Source organism: Scedosporium apiospermum, assembly GCF_000732125.1.
Source record: "Scedosporium apiospermum strain IHEM 14462 chromosome Unknown SEQ_SAPIO_0077, whole genome shotgun sequence".
Lineage (NCBI taxonomy): Eukaryota > Fungi > Ascomycota > Sordariomycetes > Microascales > Microascaceae > Scedosporium > Scedosporium apiospermum.
The window spans coordinates 1,298,957-1,310,462 of record NW_015971778.1 but is presented as its reverse complement, the minus strand read 5'-3'; the positions used below and the strand labels follow the sequence as shown (position 1 = coordinate 1,310,462).

The 11,506-nt window shown below is 51.4% G+C and overlaps 1 protein-coding gene and 3 pseudogenes across 1 annotated transcript; 3 read left to right on the top strand and 1 right to left on the bottom strand.

Annotated features, from left to right (window-relative positions):
* Positions 1 to 2,107: 2,107 nt before the first annotated feature.
* SAPIO_CDS2020 lies at positions 2,108 to 3,760 on the top strand (annotated as a pseudogene; the record flags this gene model as incomplete).
* Positions 3,761 to 3,976: 216 nt separating this feature from the next.
* On the bottom strand, positions 3,977 to 5,527 carry SAPIO_CDS2019 (annotated as a pseudogene; the record flags this gene model as incomplete).
* Positions 5,528 to 6,327: 800 nt separating this feature from the next.
* Positions 6,328 to 8,013, top strand: SAPIO_CDS2018 (annotated as a pseudogene; the record flags this gene model as incomplete).
* A 686-nt stretch (positions 8,014 to 8,699) lies between these two features.
* Positions 8,700 to 10,619, top strand: SAPIO_CDS2017 (uncharacterized protein; the record flags this gene model as incomplete). Its single annotated transcript, XM_016785154.1, has 5 exons — positions 8,700 to 8,880; positions 9,088 to 9,186; positions 9,256 to 9,409; positions 9,493 to 10,005; positions 10,079 to 10,619. 5 exons carry the CDS (start codon positions 8,700 to 8,702, stop codon positions 10,617 to 10,619), a joined length of 1,488 nt encoding a protein of 495 aa, XP_016645451.1.
* Between the last annotated feature and the right edge of the window lie 887 nt (positions 10,620 to 11,506).

The window sequence follows — 11,506 nt, the reverse complement described above, 5'->3', positions numbered from 1 at the left end:
AGCGCTACAGCAGACCGCCGGCGCCATCTCAGATCAAATGATTGATCAATACGTAGATCATTGATGGATTTAACCTCTCAGCGGCTGGCGAGCCAGTCCGGACCAGACAGACAGGTGCAGCCCTATATTCCCGCTCAGGACTCAGGAGGCTACCATGTGCCCTGGTAAACTAAGTGTATTAAGTTAGGACCCCTGTACCTAAATGAAGTACCTGTGTATTCATTGTTGACATTACTGCTTCACTTCACACGACCCCTTCCAGGGCTGTGAGGTGACGCATACTATCAGACTTGGTACCTGTGACGCCATTCACATCGCCAGGCAGAACACGTGAGCAAGTCTGTGAATTCGTTAACCGGAATGGCGATCAGTCAGGTCCTCGAAGTCGACTCGAAACTCAGTTCGATGATGTTCCTTGGAGGATGTGCATCGAAACGTGAAACAAGAACGAATCTCTCTCAATTTTTGAGGTTGACATCTCATTGCCCTTCTTTGCTCTACTTTCGTCCTTGTTACTGTCCATTTTTTTTTTCTTGCCTTCTTCTTCTTTCCTTTTCCCCTTATTTTCACTTCGCTTTTTTCCGCTTCTTTTCTTCTCCTTACTTTTACTCTTTAGTGAAAAAGGTAAGATTGGATTCGAATTATTTTGAATACTACTCCTCAAACTGAAGATTTTGGTTCAGCCTACATAAAGGCCCCATGTTTCGATGCGATCTGGGAAAACGAGGGCTTCTACTATCTCCGAACCACTGATCAGGGCCATGAGGCTTATGTGATGCATTGAGACTAGGACTCGAGCCTGCGCTTCTTCGCCGTCTCCCTGGCAACCTTCGCCCGCCGCAACCAATTCAGGCGCGCCAAGTAAAGGATCAGAGGAAAGGTAGATGGCCGACGTTGTTGATGCAGTACCATTCGAGATCAGCATGGAAGAGCCACCGAGAGAAGACCTCGCGTTAAAACACCTTTGCCTAAGTGAGACGCTCTCAGACACTTCACCTTCGTGATCTCTGCGGGCGTGGCAAGGCTTCGGAATCTCCTTGGATGATGCACCGCTTAAGAATGCTTGGGGAACCAGTTGTGACAAGTGGTGAAAACCCCATTTTCCTTGAGTTGCACGTCCTCGATGCTGCGTAATCTGATTCCTGAGTGCGCATGCAGCGCACGAGAGGCGCTGCCCACCTTCGGCGACTGGGAAATATATTTACAAGTTAATCTAGCAGCTCCGTGTGGTGAAGGCCGGGTTCTGCATGATTGTGGATGTCGCCCAGTAAACATGCAGTTTTCGTTGCGCATACTTGATGAGGAAGGAGACGGATCCGTGGCAAAAACAAGTGGCGGTCGGGTCGACAAGTCGGCCCTTTGATAAAAAAAAATACTTCATTTTATGTCCTGTCCCTACCCCATCTATCTCTTTTGTGAAACGGGCTCGTCAAATGGGAATCTTGTTCCGACATTTGCCCATTCAAACAAGCCGTGCTCTAATGGGAGAAAGGGGTGTGATTTTTAGTGAGAATTTCAGGGCAATCGTCATCACGCATGGCAATTAGATTATTTAGGCCCGATACGGATGCGCCGAAGAGGGCGGTGGACCGGTGCTGGAGATGGATGCAACGATCAATCCCCCCCGTCCTCGGATATTTGGCTCAGGGATGTGTGGGATGTATGGAATTCCTCAAATCGAGATTACCCCGCTCGATCCCGGTGTTGATCGGACGGTCGCGCCATTTGAAACCGGGCTGTGTACTGAGGTAGACGCGGGAACCTTGCAAAGTGGAAAAAACACAGACGCAAATCCGTCGCAGACCATGCACTATTGGCTTATCTGCACACCTTGCGCCACGATGGATGCGGGTCTTTCGTCACTTGGAGAGCCAATGGCTTTAACGGGCAATCGTCGGAACCTCTCGTCCGTCGACCGACAGATGGGTGGAACCGCACTATCAACATCCCATCAGGGAGAAGGAAGAGGGAGTATTTAACCCGATGAAGAGAGCTGGTGGGTTCTTGAAGAGTTCCTCTCAAGTTCTATCGGATTTTGCAACTCCATTCCTCAACGAGACGGAGCAGATTCGATTGTTCAACGTTGCATACAAAAAATTGTGTCATCATGGATAAATTTCTTTCCGCCTCAATAAAAGATGTCTCTAGGCTGTGTGAGTACGGCTTCTACGACTATGTCATCGTCGGCAGCGGCATGGGCGGCGGCATTCTTGCCCAATGCTTGCTGGAGAGTAGCAGCACGACCAGGGTTCTCCTGATTGAGCGCGGAGGCCCCGTTTTCAGCACCCATTGTCTCAACGCACCTCGTCCTCACTGGAGTCACAATATCCCCGCCGGTCCCTCCCAGGACAATGACATCGTCTATCATGCCCTCAAGGCGCCCGTCAATACGGTCACCCAAGGATCGTATCCGTATGTTGGCGGTGAATTTTTCTGTCTTGGCGGACGGGGCAACGTTTGGGGATTGTACACGCCAAAGGCGCATCCCGAAAACCTGAGAGCAAACTTCCCAAAGGAAGTTTCCGACTACTTGCTGGAGCAGGGCGGCTACGACAAAGCATACAAGATCTTGGCCAACGACCCACATGCAACACTTGACCGACCGTATCCTCAGAATGGCTCTGTGAACACACAAGTTGTCGACAAGATTAGCCAGCTCATTGAGAATCTGGATAGTGGTACCAAGGACTGGGGCTGCCGCTTTACCAACTGCCCTCTGGCCGCCGAATTCGCGACCCGAAACCCGGGGAATGCACTTTACCAGTTTTCGATGGGTGCATTTAGCCCGGTCAACTGGATTCTGGACCGCGTTTACAACAGAGACGAACGCCTCACTGTTCTACCCAACACAAGAGTCCTCACCGTCAACCGAAAAGCGGAGGACAAGTCGACCATCGTGAGCCTTACCGTGTCTAATCAGGCCGGTGAAGAGGTAGAAATCCCGGTTGTGAATGCCGCCGTGATTCTTGCCGCGGGAACACTGGGAAGCCCCTCGATCGCTCTGCGCAGCGGCCTCGGCGAAGGATGCCGACCCGCCACGGAATCTGGTAACCTCATCGGAAAGGGGCTCATGGATCACGACATTTGGGGAACGCGTTTCGAGGTGTTGCAGGGGCCACATCTCGCAACGCTCAACAGCCAACCACTCAAGCTCAATAGCTGGGTCAAGTTCGGCGACGAACCAGTCCTAGTTAACATGGCCGTCAACGCCGACACGTTCCTTGGACCGGCCCAGGCAGAGGAATTGCCCACGGTCTACCTCGACGAGAGCCTTGGCGAAGTTCCTGAGGAAAAATTCAAAGAGGCCCTGAAGGAGCAGAACGTAACCAAGAGCGTGGTCCAGGTAGCCTTTTCACTCGGCGCCCATCTCGACGACAGGAACAGAGTCCTGAACTTGCCGGATCCTACCACGACCATCCAGATCGAGCGTGTCAAGGACAATACCGGCCACATTCCTGAGATGCAACGCCTTGCACAGGCCATCGGTGCCGCATTGGGGCGAAAAACACCTGACGACCGCCGTCCACCGCTCCCGAATGTTGGGAAAGCCGGTTTCGGAATTGTGGGTCACGAAGTCGGCACAATGCGGATGGGCAAAGATGGAAAAGGAGTAGTCGATGAGAATCTGAAGGTCAACGGGTTGAAGAATCTCTATGTTTGCGATCTTTCCGTCTTCCCCGTCAGTCCGGCCGCGAACCCAACATTGACACTTGTTGCTCTGGCTCAAAGACTAGCCGATCATTTGCTCAGTTCGAAGTAGACGACGACCCATATTGGTTTTATGCGTTTTGTTTTTCCCCGGCTTATAGCACGTCCTAGACTGATGCGGATAGCATGAATTTATGATTGAAAGACTTCTAGCATAAGTAAAAGGATACATGACCACTAGAGTTAAAAAACAAGCAATATCATTCTGTTCTCTCCACTACAACAGCAGCGTGGTTAATTCTTGCCGTGGGATATCTCGAAACTTCACCTATGAACAACAGGTTGTCTTGTCCCGTCCGTTTCGACCTCCAGCAACCATTCTCTGGAAAAGGGGGTGGTAATGCCGACAGATATCGAGCTCCAACATCGTGTACTTGTACGGGTCTTCGGCGTAATGCTTGTTGTAGTCCCCTACCATGTTCAACCCGGGAATTGCGGGTATCCAGTCCTCCCGTAGCATCTCATCAGGATCTCCGTACTTTGCAGCGATTGCTCGGACCTCGGGATCATCAAGAGCCTTGAGTCTCCCATGCTCAATAATGGCGACATCTTCGCCATTGACATCCTCGGCAATGTATGTCGGGAAGTATAAATGGATGTGCCAGTGACCCACCAGCTTCCCGGCCATTGCGTCGGCGCGCTCGGTGTCTGCGGAGATGATGGTGCCAAAGCCAATGTGAATAATGCCAGACCGCATTCGCTCGTACAATCCGCAGTTGAACCCGTTGGCATAATTTTCGCGGGGACGGTGGATCTTTGGAGAAGTACCAATAGACGCCTCCCACCACTGCATAATGCCAGGCTGGTTGAAGCCCGAATATTGGGTGCCAGCGGTCTTCTTGGCAAGTAGTCGCAGCTTCTCTCCGAAAATGCCACCTCCCTTGATCTCGGTGATTACCGAGTTCTTGATGTGCATTTCCATGCGAGGATACGGAGCGATATGGTTCATGGTGCCCTTGATGACTCCCTCACCATCTTCCTGCGGAATCATGAACGGAGGACGGCCCCAGATGTGACCGGGCAGATATGTCTCGCCGTATGGGACATTGGAAGAGTAATGCTTTTCGACGTGGTCTCTGCGGTAGACTTCCCGAGTGCCATTCCAGTAGGCATCGTGGTTGGTGTAGCGGATGTCAGTCCCCTCGGGATCCGTGATGTGGACTCGCTTGCAGGCCCTGATCCTTCTCCAGGTCCACTCATCAATGGCGACGAGAACTTCCGCAGGAAGCTGGTGGCATGGAGACACGACGGTCTCTGGGACGATGAAGGGCATTCTTTGGATCTTGATCTTGCGCTCACGAAGGATAGGGCCTCCATACCCTTGGATTACCTTATCCCATTTTCCTTCTTTGTCCATGACTTCCCATGAGTCTATCCACTCAGCAAGCTCTTTAGTACGGAAAAGGTAATATTCCGCTTCATCGTGGCCCTGCCATTGGGGTGGAGGTCCCTTGTCCTCGATATCAATGTGAAAGTCGGTCTCGTATTTCTCAAGGATTTTCCTCACGCCATCGATGACCATCGGATGGTGCCAGTTTGACATCTTGACCAGGACTTTTTCACCCTTCTTGAGACCCCACGCAGGCCAGAGCCCTCCGGAGTATGGGCGCTTCGCAACGGCGTCTAGAGAAGGCAGGAGTTCTTCGACGTCTTTGACGGGCGGAATGTTGGGACATCGAGGGCTTGGGAGATTCAGCTTGTCCAAATTGGCGAGCTCCTCGGGTGACATTGGAATCCAGTCCTTAGCGGTCGCATCCCAATCTTTGATGTAGGTAATGCTGTCAGGGTTGTTCTTGTAATAGCCTTCAATTTCGGGCATTTTGACGAGGTTGGTCTTCTGTTTAATTCTTCAAGGAGTGATGAAGGTGGTGAGTATATGTAAAATAGAAAATAAACTGAGCTGGAATCCTAATGGTTATTTCTTGTGCTTGTGAATGAGAAGATGGTGAGAATCTTGTTGACTTATATCCGAAGCATGGCCCACAATGTAAGTTGTGCTCGCCTCCTCGCGACCAGAGTTCTTTCGGAAGACTTTCCGAACCTCGTCTTCGCCTCTCCGCACCCCGCATATCAATCTGGTTTAGCGTGATCCCACTCCACATTCACTAGTAAACTAGGGCAGGCATGCTTCATAGACTCTCGATTTGACTTTGTGGCACTATGCCGAGGAAACACCAAGTCCTAGCCCTAGGCCCTTGGAAATTCCATGGCGGAAAAGACAGAGCGAGTTGAGCCCCGGTTCTACCCACATTCTATCCCCGAATTCCCATTTATTCCTCTGCCAGAGTAAGCCCCGACATACCAAAGAAAAAGACCATGCCACCGTCGTCAGAGAGGCGCAAGATTGCAGTTGCGTGTGAGAACTGCCGTGCGAGAAAGGTCCGATGCGACGGATGTCGTCCAGGTAAGGCCGATCTGTCCCTACGTCCTCCTAAATGCCCACGCCTTTGCGTGCGTGGATACTGACGGTGGAGCCCTGGAGTGTGCCGTGCATGTACCCGCCGAAATGACCTGTGCAAGTATACCGTCTCACTCGCTCCATGGGATCGCCACCGGCAAAAGTATGTAGAGGAACTGGAGAGGAGGCTCGAGGCTCTGGAAAGCACCCAGACGTCACCAATGAGCCAGATCGAGGGAACAGGTGGTCGTTCCTCGTCTCCCCGAAGCGATTCTAACCGGGCCCCATCGATGTTCGACCATGATTGGCAGGGGAACACACCCTCTCAAGTCGCTCCGGACTGCCCTCCACAATTGACCGGTTCTGTCCATCTCGGTCAGTCCTCCACCGGCGTCTTCATCCGCGAGCTCCAGAATACCATCACGCGACCGAACCCCCAGACAACTCGGAGCGTCACTCTTGAAGATCTCGCCCCCCATACGCCGATTGGCGATCGGATATCTGCCGATTATGTTCTTCCCCGGCGTCACACCGCGGACGAGCTCTTGAAAGTTTACCGGGCCGTTCACTATCCGGTTTATCCGGCGATTAATTGGACTGAGATGCTGCGAGAGATTGACGCTCTTTACGCGGGAATTCAATCATCTGACAAGTGTCGAATGACCCTCTGCCTCGCGAACCTGATGTTTGCGCTGGCGGAGCGGAGCAAACTGCGCGACCTTCCTAGCGATGCTGGTCGGGGTTATTTTGAGCGCGCAAAGCGGCTACTACGATTCGACATCTTCGGAGACATATCGTTCCAGGTCATTCAAGCCTTGATCTTATGCGCGCAGTATCTGCAGAGCGCCGAGAAACCTCGCCAATGTTGGGTCATCGTTGGACTCGCGATCAGGGCAGCACAATCGATAGGTCTTCACATTCCAGAGGCGATCAAAAACTTGCAACCGGAACGAGACCAGCGCCTGGCTGCGGTCGTCTGGAACTGTCTTGTTACCATCGACCGCACCCTGTCCATGACGCTGGGCCGGTCGCCAACGCTATCGCTTTCCGCGGCAAGGGCAATCGCAATTACTGATTGCATCACCCAGGATAACCAAGAATCCGACGATCCACCTTTGTTCTTTGTCTATTCTTATCAACTTTTCGATATCCTACACGAAATTCTTGTCTCGCTATATATGGAGGGCCCTAAAGTCGCGCCAGCCATCGACATTTTGAGCCATACCTCCAGGCTGGAAAAGGAGCTGGATCGATGGACACGCAGACTGCCGGAGCAACTCAGCCTCCAAGACGACCGTCCCATAATGACCCAAGCCCACTTTCTTCGGCAGCGGTATCTGCAAGTACGCATGATTTTACTACGTCCGGGGCTTTCCGCTATCATCAAAACTCCTTCTACCGACGGTTGGGATTTGGAAGAGGCCACCACTTGGTATTGCGCCACACGGTGCATAGAGGCGGCCATGGAAATGGCCGACATTGCAATTCTCCAATTCCAAGCCGATGCAAACGGCACAGCTGTAGCTCCCTGGTGGTATAACATGCAGTTTTGTTACAACGCAGGAGCCTCTCTGCTAGCCGCACGTTTGTGCAGCAAGACAGCCGACAGGATCGGGCCTCAGCATCTCGACGAAGGCATCGGTAACTGCGTTAGGACTCTGAGATCCTATAGCCCGCTATGCCCAACAGCGTCTAGGTGCCTGTGTGCGTTTTCGTCCGTAGCAGATAAAGCTGGCTGCGTTCTCCCGTGCATGCTTGCCGACGTCACCGAAGGGCAGCTTGGGTTCGACCCTGTTAATCTTAGCAACTTTGAAGGATTTCCGATAGAAGACTACTGGAGCTTGAACTGGACTAGCTCATCTTCCACAATATTTGACCAGTTTGGTCTTTTGGACGAGCTTGGATGAGTTGAATCATGGCCGATGTCTGCCGATTAAACGTTCCGTATCACTGCGTCCCTACTGTTCGGATTCTATGTCCCCCTAATCAATTTGACAACCGGTGATGAATAGAATTGGTGATGCTTATCTCCCCACACAAGGGTATGTCTATCTTAGGATATTCACCCATCTCTCATGCCGTTGTCTAGACCCGAACTGGCCATTCTTGCATATCAAATTCCAAATTGGGCCCTTAGAAGTAACTTCTTGGCGAGATGCGTAATAAGCTCTCGGAAAGTCCTCCGGGAATGATGGGGATGATGTTGGGGTAAGAGATCATGGTAAGGAGTAATGACGGGAAACACTTGGGCTGCCCTTCTGCTCAGTCCAAGCTGGGGGCCGCTGGCGCTAGTTAGAGCCGGAAAGTTCTCCGAGATACCACTAGACGACGGCGCTAGAGACGAATCAAAATGTTGAATTGCTTTCCCCGCATCCGCACAGATCGTATTGCAGGTGGTGAGGAATCGGAAAGTCGTCCGAGGTAAACCTTACTGCGCAGCATGACTGCCGATCCCTCACGTTCCCCAGATTTGAACCAGATCGTCGGTTTTGTCGATATAAAGAAGAGCGATGGAGCCTTCGGATCATCGAAAATCGGTCCAGATGATACTTCAAATCAAGCCTCATCGACCAACTCAAATAACTCCTCCACAATGGCGGATAAAGAAGCTGCCCGTAGTGTTCATCACGTCGATTTAAAGGAGAAGTTCGACAATCAAAGCTTGGTTGGCAAAGAACGACGCAATGGCTACCAACATTTATTGACCGAGGAACAAGAGCAGTTCCTCAACAGCGTTGAGCCTTCTGAGCAAGACAAGATTTTCCGCAAGGCATGTCACACCGACATTAGTCCCATCCCTAATCATGGCCTTAATTAGTTCTCTGCTGACTTCGGGCGTGAGTTGTAGGTGGACCGACACGTTGTCCCGATGTTGACACTCTTATACCTTGCCTGCCATATTGACCGAGCTAACATCGGTCAGTACTAAGGGCGCTTCATCAATTTCAAGACGGGTTTTACGTAGCCTAACCGTGAACTAGGGAATGCCAAGATTGAAGGTTTGGAAGCCGACCTCGGCATGTCGGGGACAGACTACAACCTGATAGCAGCCATCTTCTTCATACCATATCTAATGTTTGGTACGCATATCTCCAAGCACAAATTATTGGGGGAAAAGTGAGCTAATTGTATACCTATTATCCATTCAGAGCTGCCGAGCAACACTCTGCTGTTACGATTCAAGCGGCCTTCCTATTATTTGGGCGTCATCGTCACCGCTTGGGGACTTGTTATGACCTGCACAGGCTTTGTCAAGAATATGGGTGGTTTGGCAGCATGCCGAGCATTGTTAGGTCTCTTTGAGTATGCGACAGCACTCCCCATAATATTGGGTTACAAAATTTCGGGACTCTGACACCACTAACAATCCCTCTCTTGCCTAATAGATCCGGATTTTTCCCTGCCGCAGTCTACCTCATCAGCAAGTGGTATCCGCCTAATCGAACATACTGGCGAGTCGCAATTTTCTACTCCGCCAGCGCCGCTTCTGGAGCCTTCTCGGGGCTCCTAGCCGCAGCCATAGCACAGATGGACGGTGTCAGAAATCTGGAGGGCTGGCGATGGATCTTCATTCTTGAGGGAGTCGCTTCAGTCCTAATTGGCCTGATGTGTTTCTTCTTCTTACCAGACTCCCCATCCCTTTCCAAGTGGCTGGCGCCAGATGAAGCCCGGTTTCTCAACCTATTGCATGACGCCACGCGAGGCCGTATGGAGATGGAGAAGAAGAAAGCTGACAATAGAAAGACGCTGGTCAAGGTAGTCAAGGATTGGCAACTTTACGTACATGCTCTCATTTTCAACGGCGTCGGCATTCCCCTCTACGGAGTCAAGTTCACGATGCCGCAGATTGTCAAGAACATGGGATTTGCCTCTACAAAAGCGCAACTCATGACCGCTCCGTAAGTCCTTCAACTCTGCCATGGGCCACTCAGGTCTCCCATGGGGAAAAATCCTGGCTAACTATCTTTCAAGGCCATATGCGGTAGCCGCACTCGCATCCTTATTATGTGCATGGTTCTCAGACAAGTACAGGTGGCGAATGCCCTTCATGGTTGGACCTCAGGTTTTAACACTCGTCGGATTCGCCATACTTTACGTCGTCTCGGACAAGCTCAAGGACAACATTGCCCTCGCGTATTTTTGCCTGTTCATCGTTTGCGCTGGAACGTACCCGACTCTTCCTGGGATCAACTCCTGGTCGTCTGATAACTTGGCAGGGCCCGCTAAGCGAGCAATGGGACTGGGCTTCATGATCATGATGGGCAACGTCAGTGGGTTTGGCGGCAGCTACATCTTCATCAACAAGGAGGCTCCCAAGTATCCGACTGCTTATGGACTGTCTCTCGGCCTGCTCTGCACGGCCGTCGTAGCATCTATTTCTTTGGATTATGTGTATTGGACAATTAACAAGCGGAGGAAGGCTATGACACCCGAGGAGATTTCTGCGGAGTACACCAATGAGGAGCTAGATGAGCTAGGAGACCGCTCACCGCTCTTTCGCTATCAGTTGTAATTTTCGAAGAGCGGGGGCAAGAAGCTCAGTCGCGTGCTTCGGAGTCGAGGATATGAATAGATGCAGGTGGGCCAGGGGGATTAAGGTTGGAACATCGTTAGAATGAATAAATAAGCCCATCCTACGAAGCTAGAATTTACTGGAAGAACCTGTCTCCTCCCGCCTTGTTTCAATGTATTTTAAAGCGAGGAGGTGATGGGGATTGATCCAGCCGCAGGTACTTGTGACGTTGTCAAGACTGCTTTGAGAGCTGCCCGGCGGTGTTACAGTCTTCGAGAGAGAGTGGGAGGCAACTAGATTCCATTATTCCAGATGGAGAACCCTGGGAGGATAATTTGATTGGTAATTTAGGAAATGTAATGGTCTCTGGCGACTTGGTGTAGCTAAATTCTTCCAAGTTCGAAAGATATATGACGACTTACAGGGCAGTGACATGTTCGCCACTACTCTAGCGGCAGTTTAACTCCCACGCAAACGGCATCCACGCCTCTCTCCTCCGTAGCCCCAGATTCAAAGCACATCCACGGCTTTCAACAAGTACAGATCTGCCGCTCTGGCCGCTAACAATGGTATAAATTATACATCTACATTCTTACGCCCAGGCCTTGCGTTAGAACAGGATATCCCTTGAAGTAGCCAGCTGAAGCATACTATTTCGATTTTTATTCTGCCTCTTCTGTATGTGGAGAGCGGTTTATCTCTCCTTTTTAGACTAACCGTCACCCGAACAGCTTGCCGAGTTCCCTCGAAGTCTCCTTGCCCGTCTTCCGATGCCAACACCGGAACCAGCTCCACGAGTGGTTGCAGGATTGGAACTATCGAGTGTCGGGGTCGGCGCCTGGTATTCCCCTTGTACATGTGGGAAGGAAAGCTTGACGGCTAGAGAT